Source organism: Vicia villosa, linkage group LG4 (assembly GCF_029867415.1).
Source record: "Vicia villosa cultivar HV-30 ecotype Madison, WI linkage group LG4, Vvil1.0, whole genome shotgun sequence".
Taxonomy (NCBI): domain Eukaryota; kingdom Viridiplantae; phylum Streptophyta; class Magnoliopsida; order Fabales; family Fabaceae; genus Vicia; species Vicia villosa.
In genome coordinates this window covers 130,378,131-130,402,203 of record NC_081183.1, presented here as the reverse complement: position 1 = coordinate 130,402,203, position 24,073 = coordinate 130,378,131, and the positions used below count along the sequence as shown (strand labels likewise).

Sequence of the window (24,073 nt, the reverse complement as noted above, 5' to 3'; positions counted from 1 at the left end):
CACGGGTAGGTGAGGATGAGTCAACATTTTGATAACGTCAGCCCCCAATCTTTGAAGTTTCGCGTCCAACTCGATCGGACCCTTCGAAGAAAATCGGTCGAACGTTGTCCACAAAACCGCTAAATCTTCGTCGTTCTTGATCTCAAAAGGTGTGAACTCAATGTCTCCCTCGTCGTTAAGCGATGGCGAGCGGTACTCGAGCTTGACAACCTTTCGATTTTCGGGATATTGCAATAGCGTGTGGAGCGACGTTATCAACTCCGCAAACGGCGTGTCGCGCGAGAAGCGAAATTGGAACGACATCGGGTAGCCGGTGGTGGTAGGTTTGTGTCATTTTTGTTTCTAGGTGTGAAGAGGATGAAGAAGAGTGTGTTGTATTTATAGACTTATTGGATCAATGATGGCCTAACAAACCTTATCCTGCTTCAGTGGTCTTTTCGGAAATGAACTTCCGAAAATTGGAGGCAGACTAGTATATTTCGAAAGTTCATTTCCGAATTATACAGAAACAAATGTAAATTTTGCATTTTGTTGATTGCTTAGTGTTTTGTGTAAAAAATACAAAAGGAATTCAAAATAGACATAAATTAGACAATGATGACATAAAACATACTTATATTATATATGTATTGAATCGGTCCGATTTTACATGATAAACAACCATACATACAAAAATGGTCATTACAAACAAAAAACGATCCGGAACAAACTAAAATTCACCGAACCAATCGATGGATCCTAAGTCCAAAATAGGTACGTTCTTCGACCGCTCTCTATTTTGCTCGCGCTCTTGGCTCATCATTTCTTCAAACTTCGCCATTCTTGAAACGAAAGGATCCGGCCAAGTCTCCGCCTCATTTGAACGATATTCCGTCCATTGACAAGAAGTAGCCGGTATAGGACACCCCGGTTTCAAAAACACTTGGACGAAGTGCCGCGATCGTAGATACCCGATACATATGATGCGGCTCGACGCGTCCAATGGCGGTCGACTATGAAGTGGAAAGAAAGTCTCACTTAATCCAAACCTCGTCAAATCGACACACACCATATCATATGCACTTGCTATTAGATGACCCATATCGGAGAATGACATCCACTTCGAAACCGGAGCGATACCGGTAAGTGATGGAACAAGTGAATCACGAATTTTCGCAAACTTTTCTTGATTTTCATATAGTCGGCCGTAGATGTCCCGATACGAAGTCAACTCCGCAATAAGTTCCCGTCGGACTAAAGTGTGATTATTTTCCCCTTTACCGAGCAAACCCGCAACGGCCCGATATCCACAATTGCCGTCGCCTCCAACATCAACGATGTTATCGATATATTTGTGCATAAAAAGTGGCATCTCATCAATGTAGACAATCAGTGATTTTTTGATCGGCGGTGTGCAAGGTGGCTTCGAAATACGGGCTCCTTTGTTACCACTACACTTGGACTTCGGTGTCGGTGAATCCGGGAATGATGCATCAACATGTTCAAAGTAGGAAGGAGATCGTTTTGTTGATGTGTCTTCTTGTGTAACTTTGGACTTTTTCGGTGCACCTTTCGTTTTAACCGGTTGAGATGGCGGTTTCAAATCGGTGGTCTCCGGAAATGCAATTTTTCGCAATTGTTCTTTTATGTGCATTTTCATTGTGTCATCCGCTTTAGCAAACTTCTCCATTATCACTTCCAACTCATCGGAGATGGTGATTTTGGAGTCATTTTCTTTCGGCGGGTCAAAATCATCAAAACGAAGCTTCTTCCAATGGTCGGCTACCTCATCCATGCGTATTGGTGAATTCAACTTCTTCTTTTTTGAAAATATACAAGCACATGGAAGGCCGTATGTCTTTCTAATGGTACACCCACATAAAGAACTATCCGGACCCGTGGTCTCCGACCGCTTCGCTTCATGAAACAAAAAATTCAAACCCGATCGGGATATGTTGTAAATCAATTGGGAGAATAAAATTTGGCCCTTATACCGGTGTTCCATAACCGTCTTGCTCCGACCGAAAGATGTTTGAATTTCATTGTGTTGATTTTCAAGCATTTGGTTCACGGTGTCCCATCCCCGACACAAATCTCCCTTGCTATCACCCAACCACCTCTTGAAGACCGCATGTGCGGATTCAACTCGGTTAGTTGTGGTGCAACCAAGATGTCTAACTCGATTTGTTCAAGCGCACACGACTTTTTCTCTGACTTTGTCAAGAATGGTGGATTCGACGTAATGACAAAAAGTCTTAATGGAACCACACAAAGACCTAAAGTGTACCAATTTCTCGGTATACACCTCTTCGGAGTATGCATCTAAAATTTCCCTCCATGCCGCCATTATCCTATCAACCACAACACCGGCTTTGATAACTTTACCGTTTTCATCTGGCCTATCTTTTGTCCCAACCGCGGGTTTCAACTTACTTCTCACGTTGCAAGTTATGTGATACCGACAAAGTAACGCGGTCGATGTCGGGAAGACGGTATCAACCGCATTCATCAAAGCATTGTCCCGGTCGGTGACAATGACTTCTGGCATAACCTTTTGATCAACCAACAAAGACTTGCATATTCCCAAAGCCCATGTAAAGTTTTCTTCTTTTTCACACTCCAAAAAAGCAAACCCGACCGAATAAGTCTTGTCCGTTGAGGTCACACCGACGATCTCTAGAAGAGGAAGCCTATACGTCTTGTATGTCAAATCCATGACAAGAACGGTTGGAAATGTGTTGAATAATTTGATACTTTCGGGATGAGTCCAAAAAATATCACGCACCGTAACTTTGTCCTCGGACGTTCGGAAGCTTGACACATATTTGTTATCGCCTAATAGTTTCAAAAGTTGTTGCATTTCCGAGCGAGGGCCCATTTTCAAAACTTTGAGATTGTGTCGTTCATTGTAAACTTGCTTGATATTTGAAACGATATCCGGTTTTTTACGCTTCAAATCAGCAAGTATGTTGCGAGGCGCCACTTTGACTATCGTTAAATCCGAAATCACATTCTTCTCTTTGCGGGACAAACGACACGCCATTGGATGTCCGTGTAACTTGGCATCCAAGGCATGATTATGAATTCCACAAATTACGGTTAAACGCCACAAATCATCAACCCTCCGAGTCGCGCGCAACTTAAACGGACACCCGCACTTTCTCGATCCCGTGTCTTCGTGTTTTAGCACCCGGTTTGATTGTGCATAACTCCCACCCTGTTCGCAATTCAAAACAACGAAAGCTTTCCGCCTACTATTTCCATTGTCGGACCTTAAAATAACAATTCCAAATCCAAGTTTACTAGCTTCGTTCTGAACCCAATCAATCAAACGTTCGCGACTACCGAAGCTCCGATCATTTGTAAATTGTTGCCGAACATCAACCGCATTGATCATAGATTTAACATCGATAACCGGATCGTTATTAACGTTGACAACTTCCGGAACTACTGCGTCATCGTCTTGCACAATGTTGTCCGGATGCAGCATACCTAACATATGCAAAAATTAGCAAAATTGGCCAAAACTGTCTTTTTTTAACTGCCAGGGCATATTTCGGAAGTTCATTTCCGAAATTTGTTAGGTAATATATTTCGGAAATGAACTTCCGAACCATCGCAGGTTTCAGCATAAGTTTGTTGAATCAATGTAGTGAAATAAGGGATGAAATGAGAGATGTTTACCTCAAATTGTAACTTTCTATGCTCCCTTTAACGTGATCAACGGTTTAAAACTTGATTTTAAGACGAAAAATGGATGGAGATTGATTGAGTTTTGGAGAGGGTTTGGAGAAGTTTTGGAGAAAAAAATGATGAAATAGTGAAGGAGGGAAAATTGTATATGCAGGAATATTTTCGGAAATGAACTTCCAAAATATTCACGGTTTTGAATTTTTTTGACTTCGGAAATGCATCTCCGAAAACACCACTTTTTTGGTGTTTTCGGAGATTCATTTCCGAAATGTATGAAAAATCTTTAAAAAAAATAACTTCGGAGATGCATCTCCGAAGCAGGGGTAATTTTGGGATTTCGCTAGGGGTGACCCCCATAGGGAGGTGGGTAAAGAAATTTTCAATAGTAAAACCTGTAAATAAGTATGGCTCCAGTCCATAATAGTAGTAACTATTTTTGACACTCTTCACTTTTATGATACGATTCTAACTTTCAAGGTTGAAGCGACATGGATGAGGAGAACAAGGGTTGGATGCAAGTGTAGAGTAGAGTGAAAGTGCTAATGAGGATGTCTTGATGTTCTTCTTTCAGCTGGATTTAGCCACAAGAGTACAGGTTTAGTTGGTTTTAATCTTTTATAAATAGTATCAATTTAAATTATGGTTGCAGTAGAAACCTTTATATCCCAAGAAAATGCGTACGGTATGGTTGAAATTGAGGTTGTGATGCTGATGTGGATACCTCGAAATCCTTTATCAGGTTGTAATTGCAGTTGCAAACTGCAAATTTAAAACCATGATAAATATTTGTAGAAGAATTTTTTAATGTTTCTTTTGTTTTAAACTTTTGAATGTCACTATACTTTAAACATGGAAGAGTATGACATTGCGCATGAGCTGTGAAACAAACTTACTGAGGTTAGATTAGTTATCGACTAATATTGTTATGGTAATCTATACCTATGTGGATGATAATGTTTACAAGGCTTACTTGAAGTGGTTATGTGTGTGTGAGTGTGCATGTTGGCAGAGGTTATTTCAATGAATTCCACTTTGTTAAATCGACAACTTTAAAACAAGCACACTCTAATCAGCTTATTTTTTGTTTTTTTATTGTCATATTCTGCTGGTCAGCTAGAACATTAATAGAAAATAATCCTATTTCGGTTGCAGTTCATAACTTTAGATTGCTATTGAGAATAAGGATTATGCCTTAACTGCTAAATTACGTGATGAAATTTCCAAACTCGAAGCAGAGTCTCTGGCTGCGTCAGCTAAAGCCTTAGCACATGAAAATGCACAATATGTATTTCGTTTAGGGCATAAAGTAAAACATAAAATATTTGGTAAGTAAAACATAAATTAGCAGCTTGAATGAAAAGATTGGTTGATCTTTTCAAAACATGTAAACATGGTGTAGACTGTTATAAATTAGATTATTTGAAGTGAATGTTAAGTAACCACTAACTAGTGACTATTTATGATATAAGAGATTATGAATATTGGAACATTTGTATAAGCTTTGAATCACACTTAAAAGAGTTTGATAATTCAATGGTAAAGCCATGAATCTTTCCAATATCATAACTATCTAACTTTGAAAAAGCAACAACGATCAAAGGATATACTGCAAATAATTCACCTATGTCATGACAATTTAAATAACTTGTGAAACAAGTAATGCAACTTTTACATTCAAAGACAAGATTAATTATAAATCTCAGATTTCCATGCTATTGTTTAATCATACTATGAATTCTCCCACCAGTTGTCTTTGTATCACACGTACAAAATCATGTGTCTATGTGGTTTACTAAAAAAATTATAAATTTAATGACAAGATGCCCTTTAACTAAAATGCATTAAGGGAGATTCTACGGTGCATTCGCCCATTTGACTTCAGTGGTGAAGTCACTGCAATTGACCAATAGAATTAAAGCCCTAATCAACCCTAATTAATTCTAAGTTAATTTAAGCCACATCAGCTCTATGGTAAAAATAATTTTACTGTGGGACCCATTGTAAAAAAATCTTTTAAATATTGCATTTCAGTCCCATTCACTTAATAATATTTTACAAATTATATTTTACAAATTAGAAATTAGAAATAAGTTTTATATAATTGTAATTTTTTTAAACACAAATTATACTTTTCGTTGTTATTTTCTTTGAAAAAAAAATCCAAATAACCATGTTTAATAATTTATTTACACCAAAAACCATGTTTTCGGCAAAATTACGCATATGACCAGGTTTCAGAGGTGGTCTCCACATAGGAGCCACCTCAGGTGGCGCCAAAGACCAAAACCTCTTAACCTATGCGCCACCCAGGGTGGCATCAATGCATATTTTTCCCTTTTTAGCCACCTAGGGTGGCGCCTATGTATATATATATATATATATATATATTTTTTTGTTTTTTTTTTGTTTTTTTTTAATTGTTTATATACTATTTTTTTTTAAATTTTTTTTATTTATTAACAAAATTGTTTTAACAATTAAATAAATAATGAAACACCACATGTCATTCATTCCAAACATTACAAATACAAGAAATGCAGAAACAACATTAGAAATACGGTCATACAGTTCAAACATTACAAATACGGTACAAAAAAGATAAATAATAAAACATGGATATTATGCTATTCACGACCCCTCCGACCCGGCGCCGGACCATGACCCCTCTCACCGCCAGTTCCGCAATCTGGAACTACTCGAATCCGGTTGGAAGGATCTCGACGACCGACTTCTCCACGACCCCCCTATTCCTTGGTTGTTCTTGTTGTGTCTGGGTAGGCGGTCCTCGGATTAGCCCCTCCATGCGCTCATTGGACATGTATTCTTGTATGTTGCTGTCAAATAGTCGGGTCCCCATGCCCTCAAAGATTTGTCTTGGCGGTGGAGTTGCGTCACATGGTCGGTAAAATCCAGCGCTTGATTGACCTTGAAAAAATGGCATTGTTTGCTGGGGTGTGGTGTACCCATATTGTTGGTGTTGTGGAAATTCGTACTGTGACGATTGAGTGGTCATTTGCTCGTTTGGGTCGTAATTGTCATCTAGACCCATGTCGGGGCTGGGTTGCCTATTGTAGCTGGAGGGGCCGGCGTCGCCGTGTTGTTGGGTGAAGGCCCATGATTGTTGCTGGATGGGTTGCCTAGTGGAGGAGGAGGGGCCGGCGTCGTAGTGTTGTTGGGTGAAGCCCCACGATTGTTGTTGGACGGGTAGCCTAGTGGAGGGGTCGGCGTCACGGAGTTGTTGGGTGAAGCCCCATGATTGTTGTTGGAAGGGTTGACTTTGGTAGGGCGTTGTTGGTGTTGTTTGAAATTCCTCATGGTCAGGTTGTTCGGATGTTTGGCGTTGTCGGCGTTGTTGGCGTTGTTGTCGTTGTTGGGGTGGTTGTTGGGGTGGTTGTTGTGCGTATTGTTGGGGTGGTTGTTGTGCGTATTGTTGGGGTGGTTGTTGTGCGTGTTGTTGTTGGCGGGGGTCGTGTAGGTAGTAGGGGTCTGACACATACATATCGGGGGTTGTGACTGTTCTATACCAAGCAAGGTATGTCGCGGTTGGAAACATGGGGAGTTGGGCAACAGGGAATTGTAACAGACGGCTGCGACGCTGCCTCCACATCTCACAAAATTCAGGTGCGAATGTACGATAATCTGCGTGGTCCCATTGATTGTTAACTCTTTTAATATGCCAGCGACCCAAATCAGTGGGGGGATCCGGGATCGGTTGATGCATGCCAAACTGCAGTCTCACACGGTCAGATTGGTGCATCTCAATGATGTTGAACCTTATTATCGGTACTACTGCAGTCCAAACTTCCCGGTCACTCTCGTTTGGCTCATGGTCTAGCAACAAGTATGGTCTCCAATTAAACTGCGTGGGAGAAAAATTCCAAACCAATTCCTTCTGGGATGTTACTGCTGTTGATACCAGGCAAGGATCTTCCTCATTCCTTCAAAAACAAATTCCAAACCGGCTGCTGTAAAGTTTGAAAGTATAAAAGTTATGCAGTTTTGGAAACTACGTGAATTGTGCATTCGTGTTGGAGAGATGAGAGAATTTATGCAGAGATAAAGCCATCACCGCTTAAGGGTATTGCTTTAGATAGTAGAATGATGAGACCAGCAGCTACAACACTAATTTGACCTGACTTCGCCGATTTATTACTAGAACTCTCTCCTCTGCCATCAAGTTTCAACTTGTCCTCCACGAGGTGAGTTTCTGAATAAGAGGGTATTGCTACATCCCAGAAAGATTTAGTTTTGAATGATATGACTTTTTTTTCTGGCTCCAAAATTGTAGAGACCTCGGTTGGAGCTTCCATGGATAACAACTCCATACAGTGATCTTTTAAAACCTAAGAACAAATCGCAAGTAAATGAATTTAAAACTAAATCAGACATGTAAACAAAATTCACGCACAGCTAGAAACCAAACCTCAACTGTCTCAGAAGGCTGCAAGTAATCGCACACATATGTCCCCGCTAACCATGGTGCAAAAACTCTTCTAGGAAATGGAAGGTTGCATTCTTTTCTGTTCAGAAGCCAAAATAACAAAATGTACCAACTATCATATATGGATTGAATTTATTATCACTTCTAGATGTTACGTACACGCACGCAAAGATTTACTTTCAAAAAACACTAGTATATCAATGAGTGGTATTTTGTAAATACACTACAAACTACTTACCTCAATAAATGCAGCACAAGTTGAGAAAAAGGTTTTTCAACTGATACATCATCATCACTTATTTGCCTTCCAACATCATGATGATTATATGAATCAACATCTGTCTCATCACAGATTATATCCAATATACTTTGCAGGCTCGTAATGATATCTCCCTTTGCACAAAATTGTGATCCATGACAATATTAGAAAAGATCAGGAAGATATTTCCAAATAACCATACTTCGGGGAAGATATTTCCAAACAAATGTCAAACTTAAGAGAGCTCTTGAATAAAAGAGAAGAACTTTCATCATGTATTATTATTACTCACCTTCAAATCAGTAACAGCTTGTGAAATTGGCTCTTTTGAATTCAGGTACGCAAAAGAACATACTGTACCACTAAAGGAAAGAATACCAGAAACATCTTTTTGGCTGTATGCTTTATAAGATATTAACAATTAATGTTAGAAAATGAAGTTCTAAACCAACTGGAAAATTAACAAGAGCTAATGTAACGAGAATATTCATATGATATAAGATTGATGGAAAATATACCTTCAATAGAACTATTACTCAAAAATGGTATAAGCAATTCAACTTCATGCACGCCATCCGATGAGCACGGCTCATCAAGAATCTAAAGTTGTAGAAAAATAAACAAATTTTAACGAAATAATGATAACAGGGAAATGTTGTGTACAGTTTAATGCAACACAAATGCAAATGTGTGAGAAGAGGTAGAAAAACAAAAAATCAGAGGAAGATTAACAAAACCTAGAGTGGGTGGAAGAAAATCACTTTCATAACAAAATTTGAATGTTAAACTTCTTTTTATACAAAACGAAATGAGCATATTATACTTTGAAGAAATTCCAGCCCAAACCACAAATAATAGCAACCTCTCTTAATATTATATCATGTAGGAAATGAACTATGAACATCATTATTTCTATAAGTGGTAGCTTATAATTTTCTGACCTGCTTACAGATCCACATTTTATTCATTTTATTCATTTTATTTTTTTAATTGTCTTCATCATTCTAGTATGTTACAATTGAGTCCAAAATAAGACAGTTTAAGATACAGTAATATGTTAAGATATAATATGATACTTTGTTCTATTCTAACTAACAACCTCAACCCAATATCAATATTCACAGTCGGCAAGATATAGCTTTCATGTGCATCAAGGGAAAAAGAAGAGATCAATATCAAAATGTTACTCTTATTGAAAGTTCAAACTAAATCTGCTGAGAAAAACCGTTTTGGAGCATGCAATATTCAGAGCAGAAAGCTAGTGTATCACATTAAATAAATTGTGACAGCTTCACAAATCAGTTAAAAGCAAGTATTTAATCGCTGCTAACATTATGTTGTTCATGAAAAGATTCATGCCATATAAATTACTGTACTCTTAATAATAACCTTACTGTCACTTCCTCTTTGTGTTTGGTTTACAGTCATGGGCAAAAAAGAAGGTCCAGAGCCAAGTAATTTTTGAGCGAGACAATACATATGCGTCAAGACCAGGCACCAGCACTAGACGTGTTCCAAATAGAAGCTTGAACGAGAGTCCGGATTGTTCGCCGAACATAAACAAAAGACTCCCAATGAGTATCCAACAACTAGGATCAAACAACATGTATTAAGGAAATCAAGGTATATCCTTCGTTAAGATACAAAGGAAAAAGATTTTTGGTGAACCTCTCAATTTTGGCTTCATCCTCAATCGAGAATTCCAACTTAACGATCAGGAAGCTGTAAGTCATGCTGCAAGGAGCCAGTTTATCCAATTATCAGTAAAAATAGTTAACAACTGAACCATGTGAATGCAAGCAAGTAAAGCCAAACAGGGTAAACCTGTAGAGTTGCACACTGGAATTTTATACTCAACGCATCAGATACACTGATATCTATCTTTGGTCCATAGAATGCTCCATCCCCTTCATTCAACTACATGTGAAAGACCTATATGACCATATATTTGATAACTTCTAAGATTAGGCAATAGAAAATAAGTAGCAACAACACGAACTAAGGGACCAATATAACATATCTACAAGGTGGCTTTTAGTCTCCTGCCAAATTGATTTATGTCCTATCAAAAACTAAACTAGATAAATACAAGACAAATGAAAATTTGTTAATCCTTGGTAATAACAATCAAAACAGCCACATTAATTTTCATCTGTTGAGTGTCATGCAGATTATTACTATTTGTATCAGTTTGCATCACTTAAGACAGTTGCATAAAAGCCATCATATATAGTTAGTTTTAGGCTCCTAATATTAACATCATATTCAGATATTAACTAAACCAAACCAAACATTCCTGGAGACAATGTAATCAAGTACATAAGACATACGACCAACACACATACAAGACATATACATTATTGATGAAAACTTGCCTGTGGATGACTTTTGGACAACAGCATATGAGCGTCCCGAACCTCTACGCCATATTTGAACTGTTAAAGACAAAGATTCCAAGTTAATCAACAGGCCACGATAAAAGTAACTAAAACAATAAGAAAGGCTTATTAATTAGGTAATACCTTTTTCCCACCAAAAAAGATTCCAAGTTAATCAACGACAAAATACTTTTAGTTAAGCCTATTAACAAGGTGAAGTAAAGGCGGATATTAATTAGGTAATACCCTTTTCCCACCTATGAGTGTTATTCGATGGATCCCGGAGAATTTTGTAATGAGTGTATTTTTTCCTGCATGATGGTAGTATTTATCCGTAGTACTTCCATCAACTTGTGTGTCTGATTGCCGTATGGACAATTTTCCCTTTGAAACAGCGTAAACCGTACAAAATGTTGGAGTGCATACCCTTATGTTTACTGAAACACATTATTCAAAGTTGTTTTAGAATTCGGACAGAGATAATTCAAATCCTATCGAACCAGCTTGTAAGGTAACGACTAGCGAATGACATTATACGATGATGGCATTATACATCAGAAATTCAACTACTACCTTCTGAAAATACCAGAAGACAAAGCTCCAACGACAAGTTTGGTTAAAGCGTCCTTAGTTACTTCCTCCGCTACCGCAGTTACTACATCATCTGATTCAATCACTACAACATCTACATGCACCTGCACAAACACTAGTATAAGAATGTAAATCATATATTGCATTAATCTATCCTAATTGGTGTCTGTTTCATTTCACGTTTGGTGCACCTAAAATTGATTCTGGATAACTGATTTTGACATGTTTGGCAACTCTCTAGTATAATTGATTATGCTTTTCATAATTGATTTACATGAAACTAGAATTTATAGCTTGAGTCTAAACATAATATTTACACTGAAATTTACTGTTCGACTCGATTTTGCATGAATTTATCAAAACATAAATCACTATACCTTCAACTTGCTTTTAGCGCCAGAATCAATTTTACAGATTAATTCACTCAAAATCGTTTATTTCACCGCAGAAACAAACACGCTAAATCTCCAATCATAACAACAACAGTTTACCTTTCTTTGCTCGCACAAGCTCTTAAAAGGTAAAAGCATGTGATTTGTTTGCCACTCGATTTCCCTTTTGAAAGCCATTGCTACATCATTAGGCACTTGCGAAAGAGGAAGCACATCTCCCACTGAAATTGAAAAAACGTTAGAATCAAAGAATCAAATTCAAACAAACACGATGAAACACATTTTTTTATCTTAATCATCAGGCGTGCAAACAGTCTCATTTACTTTCTCTATATTCCCAATTGTACATGGAACCTTCTTTTCGGGAAGCTATAATAACACCCCAAAAAAACAAAATCAAAACAAGAAGCAAAACAACAACAACAATGTCAATTAAATTCGATTTGTTAAGAGAAAGAGAACGAGGCTGACCTTTTTCCAAACTCGATAGCTCTCTTGACAGCCATCGATTAAGCTTCGCATGAACTTCCGCTTTTCACCCGTAGCCATAGTAGGAGTAAGAGATGTATGGGTTTTGGTGAAATTAGAAAGACAAGTATTCTAATTTGTGTTTGAATAGGTATCCAAAAAAGAGAGGGAGATGAAAACTTTTGAGCTTTCAAAGGAGGGAAATGTTGGAGCGTTCTAAATTTTTTTAGGATTTGTTAGAAAAGTTGAGGGAATATGAAAAAGTGGGAGAACCGGAGAAGTTTGAGTTAATAAAATTTAATAAATTTAAAAATACATTAGAAACTTAAAATTTAAAAATAAATAAATTGTTAATCTAATTTTAAGAAAAATACATTAGAAACTTAAAATTTAAAAATAAATATTTATTCTTTTATTTATTTATTTAATTGTTATTTTCATTTTTAAAACACGATATATAACCGTCTCAATATATAACCGTCTCATTTTTTAAAATAAATATTTATTATTTTATTTTTATTTAATTAATTGTAAATTTTTGTCTCAATGTCCGTCTCTGTTAGACACGGATAAAAATTTGTCTCTAACATAGCTTACATCTTCTGTTGACTATCTTCCATGGTTCACACATAGTTAACCATCATCCATGCATCTCAGACATAGTTAAGACATAGTTTACCATCATCTATCGACTATCTTCCATTGTTCACACATAATTGATCATCATCCATGTATCTCTAACATAGTTCACACATAGTAGACCATCATTTGTTGAATCTCTTCCATGGTTCACACATATATGACTATCATCTATGCATCATTGACATAGTTCACAAATAGTTGACCATCTTCGGTTGACTATCTTCCATGGGACACACATAGTTGACCATCATCTATGCATCTCTAACATAATTCACACATAGTTTATAATATTCTATTAACTATCTTCCACGGTTCACACATAATTGACCGCCATCTATTGACTATCATCTGATGAATCTCTAACATAGTTCACACATAATTGACCATCTTCTATTGACTGTCTTACATGGTGCACACGTATTTGACCATCATTTATGAATCTCTGACATGGTTCACACATAGTTAACCATCTTCTATTGACTGTCTTACATGATGCACACATATTTGACCATCATTTATGAATCTTTGACATGGTTAACACATAGTTAACCATCATATTTTAACTATCTATAACACAGTCCACATATAGTTAACCATAATCTATTCACTATCTTCCATGGTTCACACATAGTTGACTATCATCTACGCATCTCTGACATAGTTCACACATGGTTTACCATCATTTGTTGACTATCTTCCATTGTTCACACATAGTTGACCATCATCAATTGACTCCCTGACATGGTTCACACATAGTCGACCATCATCAGTGCATCCCTGACATGGTTCACACATAGTCGAACATCATCGATTGACTCCCTAACATGGTTCACACGTAGTTGATCATCGTCTATGTATCTCATACATAGTTCACACATAGTTGACCATCATCGGTTGACTCCCTAACATGGTTCACACATAGTTGATCATCATCTATGTATCTCATACATAGTTCACACATAGTTACCATCATGTGTTGACTATCTTCCATAGTTCACACATAGTTGATCATCATCTATGTATCTCAAACATAGTTCACACATAGTTGGCCATCATATATGCATCTCTAACATAGTTCACACATATCTTACCATCATTTGTTGACTATCTTGCACTGTTCACACATAATTGACTGTCATTTATGTATCTCTGACATAGTTCACATATAATTGACCATCTTCTGTTGACTATCTTCCATTATTCACACATAGTCGGTCATCATCAGTTGACTTCGTGACATGGTTCACATCCATTGCAATGTGACCCATTTAGTTGACTCTGATCCACTAAAATATGATTCATAGTTAACCATCATATATTGACTATCTTCCATGGTTCATACATAGTTGACCATCATCTATGCATCTCTGACATAGTTCACACACAATTGACCATCTTCTATACACTATCTTTCATGGTTCACACATAGTTGACCTTCATCTATGCATCTATGACATAGTTCACACATAGTTGACCTTCATCTATGCATATATTACATAGTTCACAAACAGTTGACAATCATTTATGCATCTATTACATGGTTCACATATAGTCGATCGTCTTCTATGCGTCTCTGACATGGTTCACACATAGGTTGACCATCATCAATGCATCCCTGACATGGTTCACTAATAGTCGTACATCATTAGTTGACTGTCTGACATGGTTCACACATAGTTGACCATCATCAATGCATCCCATACATGGTTCACACATAGTTGACCATCGAAGATAGTCAATAGATGATGGTCAGCTATGTGTGAAGTATGTCAGAGATCCATATATGATAATCAACTATGTGCGAAATATGTTAGAGATGCATAAATGATGGTCAACTATGAGTGAACCATGTCAGAGATTCAATAGATGATGGTCAAATATGTGTGAACCATGAAAAGTAGTCAACATATGATGGTTAACAATGTGTGAACACAAATTTGACCGTCATCAATGCAATTCTAACGTGGTTCACACATAGTCGACCATCATCAATGCATTTCTGACATAGTTGACACAAAGTTAATCATCATCAATGCATCTCTTATATGGTTCACCGTCATCTAATGACTATTTTCCATGGTTCACACATAGTTGACCATCATCAATGCATCTCTGACATGGTTCACCATCGTCTACTGCCTATTTTTCATGGTTCACACATAGTTGACCGTCATCAATGCATTTCTGACATGATTCACACATAGTTGACCATCATCAACGCATCTGTGACATGGTTCACCATCGTTTACTGACAATTTTCTATGGTTCACACATAGTTGACCATCATCAATGCATTTCTGACACGGTTCACACATAGCTGACCTTCATCTATGCATCTATGACATAGTTCACACATAGTTGACCTTCACGAAGGATATAAAAACACTTAGAAAGGGGGGGGTTTGAATAAGTGTAGTCTAAAAACTTGAATATCATCAAAGTCAAATAGCTTGGTGCAGAGTCAAACAGCTTGGTGCAGAGCATCTTCTTGTCTTCTGACTTTGAAGTGCTTCTGAGCGTGATACCATGACTTCAGCAACTTCTGCTTCTGATCTTTAGTTCCTTCTGATGCTTCCATAGACCCATGTTCTGATTATGCTTGACCATCTTTTGATGTCTTGCCAGACCATGTTCTGATGTTGCATGCTGAACCTTCCGAGTCAAAGCTTCTGAGTGCTGATTTGTGCATACTCTTTATATATTTCCTGAAAGGGAAATTGCAATGTATTAGAGTACCACATTATCTTATCCAAAATTCATATCCTTGTTATCATCAAAACTAAGAATATTGATCAGAACAGATCTTGTTCTAACACTTCATCTATGCATATATTACATAGTTCACAAACAATTGACAATCATTTATGCATCTATTACACGGTTCACACATATTTTACCATATTTTGTTGACTATCTTCCATGGGTCACACATATTTGACCATCATCTATGTATCTCTGACATCGTTCACACATAGTTAACCATCTCCTTTCCATCTGCAACATGGTTCACACACAGTTGACTATCTCCTATCCATCCCTGACATGGTTCACACATAGTGGGTCATCATCAGTTGACTCCTTGACATTGTTCTCATATAGTCGAACATCACCAGTGCGTCCCTAACATGGTTTACACACAGTCGACCGTCATCAGTTGACTCCCTGACATGGTTCACTCATAGTTGATCTGCATCTATGCATATCTGACATGGTTCCCACATAGTTGACCAACATCTGATGACTATTTTCCATGGTTCACTCATAGTTGACAATCATAGTTCACACATAGTTAACCATCTTCTATTGACTATCTTTCAGAGTTCACACATAGTTGATCATCATTTATGCACATCTGGCATGGTTCCCACATAATTGACAAACATCTTATGACTATCATCCATTATTCACTCATAGTTGACCATCATAGTTCACACATAGTTGAAATCAAAAGTGCTTCAAATATCCATTGATCAATCAAATATGAGTTTTCAAACAACTATATGTGTTGAAATCAAAAGTTCAAGTCAAAGCGACAAGAATTAGGGTTTTTGGACATGTTTATGATTAAAGCATAAAAACAAGTCTTTAAAAGCCAAATAAACAAAGCCAAAAAGTGAGAAATATTTACAAGGAGTATGGCATCCCATGAGAAGAGCCTTGATCAATCCAAAAATATTTAATCAAGAGTTTTGAAAATAAAACCAAAAGAAAAGGTTTTGAAGTCATTAAAAATGGCTTGTTTTCAATTAAATGAAAAATGATCAAATAATAAATATTTTTGGGATTTTTTGACATAATCATAAAATAGATATAATAAATGACAATGACAAATGTGCAAAAAATCATCTCAAAATGAGAAGTTTTGATTGATTAAAAAAATTGTTGAAGTTTGTTAAAAAACCAAAGAAAATAAAACAAATGATAAAAACTTAATTTTTTGTCACAATCAAGGCTTGAAATGGAGACCTTTAGAAAACATTTCTTAAAGCTAACCACCAGACCACACACCTGTGGTGACAACAATATGAGTGGAATAAATTATATTAAAACATTCAGTCAGAAATCACACAAAACCAAAATAATAACATAGAAAATAAAAAATGGAGTCTCAGTGGATCGAGCTCGCGTCCTCTTGGGTAAAAGCCTTAAAACGCTCATGCTTGCCACTAGGGTGGCTATTACATCCATTCAACAAAATGCTTCAATAATATATATAATAAACTCAAAGTTTTTAAAGAGAAAAAGATGTAAAAGAAAGTAAATCAAGATAGAAATAGAGAGAAAGATAGAGAAAAAAATAAAAGTTAAACGATCCAATTCACGGAAAAGTTATAGAAACTCTAACTAAAATGTGGATGAAATAAAAGAGATAGATGTGTTAATTACCTACATTTATTTATAACTAAAATACTATCTCATACTCTTTTTGTTTTTCTTACCATAAACTTTAGGAACAAATTTTTTAACAAGTTTAGAGTCTTATGAATCTGAAGTTTATAGTACCTATGTTAACTATGTGTTTTTTTCCAAAATGAGGAAAATGTACCAATCGTAAGGTGGGTACATTTAACAATGCTCTTTTCTATTTATCCTGCACTTGAAATTATAATTTGGCTTTTCAAAAGTTTTCTACACAAAAAAAAAAGTGTTCCTAAAATTTACACATAGTTGCTTGCATATCAGACGTGCATCAAAGAGTATTTTGACACAATAATAACAAACAAAATAACCCGTGGAATCAACCTGATACAACAAGCTTGGCTTTTCATTCACTACTTCAAAAAAAATGATGTAAGCCAAAAGTTAGGTTGCAATAACCTGCAGGCTTGCTTCAGAAGGATTGTTCATCCATTGATCATACAACTTCACATCACTTGTTAATCAGGAGACTGCTATCTGTGAGCATATACATGAACTAAAACCTGTACAACTTACATGTACACAATTCTAAGTAAGATATGACATAATTGACACATAGTTTACCATCTTTTGTTGACTATCTTACATGGTTTAAACATATTTGACCATCATATATGCATCTCTTACATAACTCACACATATTTTACCATATTTTGCTGACTATCTTCCATGGGTCACACATATTTGACCATCATCAATGCATCTCTGACATCGTTCACACATGGTCGACCATCATCAATTGACTTTCTGACATGGTTCACACATAGTTGACCATCATCAGTTGACTCCTTGACATGGTTCACACATAGTTGACCATCTCATATCCATCTGTAACATGGTTCACACATACTCAACCATCTCCCATCCATATATAACATGGTTCACACATAGTCAATCATCATCATTTGACTTCCTGGCATAGTTCACACATAGTCGAGCATCACTTGTTTACTCCCTGGCAACGTTCACATATGGTCCACCATCATCAATTGACTCTCTGACATGGTTCACACATGGTCGACCATCTCCTATCCATCTATAACATGGTTCACACATAGTCGGACATCATCAGTTGACTCCGTGACATGGTTCACATATAGTCGAACATTATCAGTGCATCCTGACATAGTTCACACATAATCGACCATCATCAGTCCATCCTTGATATGGTTCACACATAGTCGGACATCATCAGTTGACTCCCTGACATGGTTCACACATAGTTGACCATCATCTATTTAACAAACGTAGTCTCCCTATAAATAAAGACTTAGAGTCGCCACCTATTCTGAAGGGCGAATAGGAAACCCTACGCAGTTTAGAGATCGGGGTAAGTTATTATAATCAGGTCGAGGGAAGGTGTTAGGCACCCTCAACCATTTCCTAAGGTTTTATGTTAAGGCAAAAGTTTTATGGCTAAAAGTTAAGGTTTAATAGCTAAGGAAATGAACAGGGTGAAAATTGAGATTTAGAACTGAATTGAGATTTTAAGGGGGGAGACTCGCCTTGTTACCAAGTGCCTACGTATCTCCTTATGGAGAATCAGAGTCAACGTAGTTCAGGCACAAGGTTGTACGCCCTTGAATTTGATTTGATATGGTTTGAAGGCTTTTTGAATGGCCTATCGTAGTTTTTGAAATGCGAAGTTCGAAGGTATTTTGAATTACCTTATCGTAGTTTTGAACATCGCAGTGTTGAAGAGATGAATTTCCGTAGTGTCGTGGTTTAGTGTGTTTGATGCTTGGGCGTACAACCCTGATTTAGTATGTCACCGTTAGTTGCGATGATCAATAGGTTTGATCATTATAGTTAACGGATTAAATAATGTATTGCTGGTTGCTCTGATCGATAGATTCGATCGTCGCGGGCAGCAAATAAAATGTATTTTAAAGTTTGTATATATTTTTTATTATTTTATCTCTCGTCGTTGCGACTAATAGATTTAGTCGGGTCGAGGAGAAAATTAAGCCAGAATTAGTTAAATTAACAAAAATAAATTAATTCGATTAAATTTATTTCTCGCCAATGCGACTAATAGGTTTAGTTGGATCAAGGAGAAAATTATATTAATCAAGAATCAATTAGATAGGAATTAGTGTTTTTGGGCAGTAGGATTGGGCAAACCTTTAATGCGTTGATGGCCATTATAGGGTTTTTGTGATTTAATAGTTAAAACTAATTAAATAGATTAAATAAAATATTCGAAATAATCGGGAAAAATCCTAAATCCTAATCATTAACCTAATCCTAATTTTATCACTTAAATCCTAAATTAAATTTATAAAAGAAAACCTTAAATTCAATTCTAAAATAAAAAATTGAAAATACAAAATAAAACAAATTTATAAAACTAATAAAAGAATAATAATAAAAAACCTGGATAGAAATCCTGTGTGGTACTCCCTTGATGATCCATGGTGAACCTTCAGCATTGATGCGTTGGATCCTTGCTTGGTACGGATCTGGTGATAGAGAACCAAGGTACATCGTGGACGCATGAAGGCTCATTGCACTGAATCTGTAAACAACATCCTTTAAAAAAAAAAGGCAAAGAAAAACTGCAGTAGGCTGGGATCGAACCAACGCCCCTGCACTTTATTATCTTAAAGATCTCCCATTGCCGCTACGCCATCCTTGCTTCGCTGTAAGCAAACGAAAATTATACATTATATATCAAACGAAAGCGCTTAAAAATCTGAAACTAAAAAGCTTGCCGGTACTGTTCCTCCATTGTTCTCACCATGCTTTTCCCGGACCTGCAGATTTCATACTCATATAACACAGCAAATAAATATTAAAAAATCACATGGTTCAATTGGAAATTATATTCTGAACACAATAATGTCTTCTTTTTTGTCCAATTTTACTTATTTTGAGGAATACCAATTTGAACCCAACAATGGTGAAAAGCCAAACTCCATCTTCTTCTTCCTCAAGACCACCACCATGGCCAAACTCATATTTTCTCCATTCCTCGTCAAATTGAAAAATGTAAAATACCAAATTGCTCAGAATTTCATCACGGTTCCAACCATGTAACTTATTAAAGCTATCAACCAAAGATAAATACGAATTTCCAAAAAGTACCAAATAAACCCTAACTGAACAATTCAATCAATCTATGAACACAGTTGATTTTAATCGAAATTGACGACCCAGTTAGATTTAGCAATATAATATCTACATCTTCCTACAAAAAATTTATGCTAATGATGCTTATATGATGACAGTGTCGATGTCAACGGCGGAGAACCACCGTCGGAAAATTCTCCGAACCAATTCTAATTTCTCACGTTAGTTTTTTTTTATATATTTATGTTTATATTGATTTTTTATTTTGAGTAGATTTTGATTTGGTGAAGTGGAGATTGAAGTGAAATTGTTGAAATCAAAGGGTATCCGAAATTATATTTTTACGACTATGAAAAGATGAAGTGGGGAAGATGAATCATAATTTATTTTATTCTTTTATAAACATTAAAAATTAAAAACAATATTAATATGTTAGGGACTAATAAACATTAAAATTTAAAAATAATATTAATATGTTAGGGATTAAGTTGCAATATACAAACTATAAAATTACCACAGTAAGTGTCAATAAGGGTCATTTAATGCTTCAGTCCACTGTGGCACTATTAGGACTTAGGGCTTAATTCTGATTGGTCAGGCAGTGACTTCACCACTGAAATCAAATGGGCGAATGCACCGTAGAATTTCCCATGCATTAAACCATAAGAATTTCAAAACCTTGAGCATTCAACTAACCCTTTAACTATAAGAGTTTCAGGGATGTTATGATTTAAGTATTCAAATGGATTATTTTAATTACATTTGCAGAAGGATTTCCTCGGTTGAAAAACTTTTATCTTTAATCAAGTGATTTACATAGGAGTAATATTTTATCTAAATAGTAGCAATAAAATTAAATTATTGTGAATATCTCCTTTGTGAACATGATGCAGTGGAAATGGAATGTTAGAAGACAAATTATGACTAAACAAACACACTACAGATAAAAAAAAAAATACTAAACCTTAAGAATATGTTTGGTTTCACATTCCTAGTATTCATAATTGATCTGGATGTCTAAAAATTATTTTGACAAGTTGTTCTGGATGTGTAAAAATTATTTTGACAAGTTAGACTGCTTGCATTCGAATAAAATTGACTGTGGCTTGTGAATTGATATTGAATTGAATTGGTATTGAAATACAAAATAATTGACATTGTCTCTATTTATTTATTATTACTAAATATTATATTTTTATTTTAATTCATTAAAATTTTATTTATCTTACGGGTTACTATCACCACAATATCTATTTTATGTTATTCACCCATCTTATATCATCATCTATTTTCACGGGTCACTATCACCACAATATATTTTTTATTTATTTTAACTAACCAAATATTTGCAAATATTTATATTTATATTAGTGATATTTGTTATTAAATTATATAATTACATTTAAATAAAGTATATACCAATTAAAATTAAAAACTATTCATCTAAGAAATTTTCACGGGACACTATCACCACACTATCGGTTTTAATTTAATCAACAAAATATTATAAATATTTATAATTAGCATAAATTCATTATTTTCACAGGACACTATCACCACAATACCTATCAAACAAAATATTTGTGATTCTATAATAATAATTGTATATCACCAACAATCCAGCCTTATCGAATGACCTAAGATATGAATGACTATTGCATTTCCGTGTTTTTTTACATAGCTACTATATATAGATTCATTTCATATATATTATATTTTATGAATCTTAATTTAACATTCCTCATTCGAGTTTTTAAACTTCTTTTATGCGTTTGTAATATATTATTCATCTTAAGATTTGAATTACCCGTGCGGACGCACGGGTATTCTACTAGTTTATAATAACAACAACAATATATATTTCAAAGAGGTTCCTACGCAATACCGTAGATGTGAGGGGTGCTAATATCTTTTCCTTGCATAATCAATCCTCAAACCTAAGATCTCTAATAAGTTTATTAGTTTTGATTTTAACAACTTCTGTGAGTTTTATTTCGCTCTTTTTCTCATTTCCTTTGGAAACAATAAAGCACAGTGGTGACTATACTAAAATGTCTGAGCTAAGTCAATCAATGGCTTTAGTCTCAATTTTTTACCGTTACAGTTGAGAAATAGTCTATATGGGTTGAAGCAAGCTCCAAGACAATGATACTAGAATGTTGAGTTTGTTATGTGTGATCAAGGATACTAGAATACTACTTCATATCATTGCGTCTTTGTTAAAAAAATATTCTAACAATGACTTCATTATCCTGTTGTTATATGTTGATGATATGTTTATCGTAGGTAAAAATATTTCTAACATTGACAAGTTAAAGAAGCAGTCGGGCAAGACATTTTTCATGAAGGACATGGAAGCAACTAAACAAATTCTTGGCATTAGAATCATGCGTGACAGAAAAGAGAAGAAACTTTGGATGTCACAAGAATATTATATCGAAAGAGAGCTACAAAGATTCAAAATGGAAAAAAACTAAAGTGGTAAGCACTCCTCTTGTGACTTATATCAAGTTGAGTTTTAATTAAAGTCCTTCAAGTAAAAATGAAGTGTCTGATATGAAACATGTTCCTTATGCGTCTTTTGTGGGAAGTTCGATATATACAATGGTGTGTACGAGATCAGATATAGCACATGTTGTTAGTACACTCAGTAGATTTTTGTCAAATCTAGGTAGAAAGCATTGGAATATTGTAAAATGGATTTTAAGGTATCTTTGCGGTACCACTTCAATTAGGATTTTTTGGAGGAGATCATTCCACTCTAGTGGGGTAATCTGACTATGATATGGCTGAAGACATTGATTTCAAAAAGTCCACTTCGGGATACATGATTAAATTTGCAGGGGAAGTTGTAGCTTGACAGTTCATATTGCAAAAGTTTGTAACGTTGTCTACTACAGAGACTTAGCTTATTATCATTCTCAAAGCATGCATAGAGTTACTATGGTTGAAGAAATTTTTGCAGAGTTTGGTTTTGTTCAAGGCAAATATGTGTTATTTGCTAATAGTCAAAACGTTATTCATCATGGTAAGAATTCGACTTTTTAAATAGATCAAACACATTGATGTGAGATATCATTGGATATGTGATGTTTTGGATGCTTAAGTTGTTTTGAAGCTAGTTGTGATATTTGGCAATTTCCTCCACATAGTTGTGATGGGGAGATTTGTTGGGCTTGGGTTCCCTTCCTATGTGGAGAAAAGTCAAAATATGAATAGTACATTTGTCTCACTTATTTAAGTGGATAATGTCAATTTATGGTTAAGAGAGATAGAGAGAAAATAAGAATTCAAAAGAGAGAAAAGAGAAGAGAAATCTATTCCCGTTTTTCTGCAACCAAGCTCACTAAATCGACGATCCTCGATTCATTAACTATTGGATCGAGCTCAAATTTAGAGGGAGTGTTCGCAATTCACAGACCTACCTTTTGACCGTTCAAAATTTCAATACAAGGTCTGAGCTGAGAGATATCTGATTCTCACTAAAGCTTCAGATTTGGGTAATTTTTCAGCTTTTTTATTCTTATTTGTAAACTAGTTTGCTTTGTAATTTACAGTAGTTAGCACTAGTTTCTGAATCACTTTAAGACTTTTTTGTAACCTTATTTGATTATAGTATAGCTATTTCTTTGGTCTGGACGACTCAAGATTTTTACTCTCATATTAAGAAGTTTTCCACGTTAAAATATTGGTGTTCTTTTGTGTCTTTATTTGTTCGATTTGTTCTCTTATATTTGTT

General features: G+C 35.6%; 2 protein-coding genes across 5 annotated transcripts; both read right to left on the bottom strand.

Annotated features, from left to right (window-relative positions):
• Nucleotides 1-7,577: 7,577 nt before the first annotated feature.
• LOC131595219 (uncharacterized) lies at nt 7,578-10,306 on the bottom strand. Its single transcript, XM_058867519.1, has 8 exons — nt 10,197-10,306; nt 10,041-10,106; nt 9,762-9,961; nt 8,891-8,972; nt 8,665-8,774; nt 8,352-8,506; nt 8,096-8,192; nt 7,578-8,015 (listed from the first exon to the last, which is right to left on the bottom strand). Exons 3-8 carry the CDS (start codon nt 9,849-9,851, stop codon nt 7,719-7,721), a joined length of 831 nt encoding a protein of 276 aa, XP_058723502.1. The 5' UTR covers nt 9,852-9,961; nt 10,041-10,106; nt 10,197-10,306; the 3' UTR covers nt 7,578-7,718.
• Nucleotides 10,307-10,746: 440 nt separating this feature from the next.
• Nucleotides 10,747-12,485, bottom strand: LOC131595220 (U-box domain-containing protein 35-like). Of its 4 annotated transcripts, none has more exons than XR_009281788.1 (6): nt 12,205-12,485; nt 12,058-12,102; nt 11,833-11,954; nt 11,324-11,445; nt 10,895-11,187; nt 10,747-10,807 (listed from the first exon to the last, which is right to left on the bottom strand). XR_009281788.1 is itself a non-coding variant. In XM_058867520.1 (5 exons), the coding sequence occupies exons 2-5, from the start codon at nt 12,080-12,082 to the stop codon at nt 11,097-11,099; spliced, it is 360 nt and encodes a 119-aa protein (XP_058723503.1). In that variant the 5' UTR covers nt 12,083-12,102; nt 12,205-12,485; the 3' UTR covers nt 10,751-11,096. The 4 variants fall into 4 exon arrangements, 1 of the variants encoding a protein (XP_058723503.1); XR_009281787.1 differs by having other exon boundaries at nt 11,008-11,187; nt 12,205-12,484; XM_058867520.1 differs by having other exon boundaries at nt 10,751-11,187.
• Between the last annotated feature and the right edge of the window lie 11,588 nt (nt 12,486-24,073).

Coding starts and splice junctions, on each gene's coding strand:
- LOC131595219 (XM_058867519.1), bottom strand. CDS start 9,851: ATGTATTGTCTCGCTCAAAAATTACTTGGCTCTGGACCTTCTTTTTTG. Junction 8,973..9,761: donor AAAGAGGAAGTGACAGTAAG/GTTATTATTAAG, acceptor CTACAACTTTAG/ATTCTTGATGAGCCGTGCTC. Junction 8,775..8,890: donor GAGTAATAGTTCTATTGAAG/GTATATTTTCCA, acceptor TATCTTATAAAG/CATACAGCCAAAAAGATGTT.
- LOC131595220 (XM_058867520.1), bottom strand. CDS start 12,082: ATGTACAATTGGGAATATAGAGAAA. Junction 11,955..12,057: donor CAATTGGGAATATAGAGAAA/GTAAATGAGACT, acceptor TTTCAATTTCAG/TGGGAGATGTGCTTCCTCTT. Junction 11,446..11,832: donor GCTTGTGCGAGCAAAGAAAG/GTAAACTGTTGT, acceptor GTGTTTGTGCAG/GTGCATGTAGATGTTGTAGT.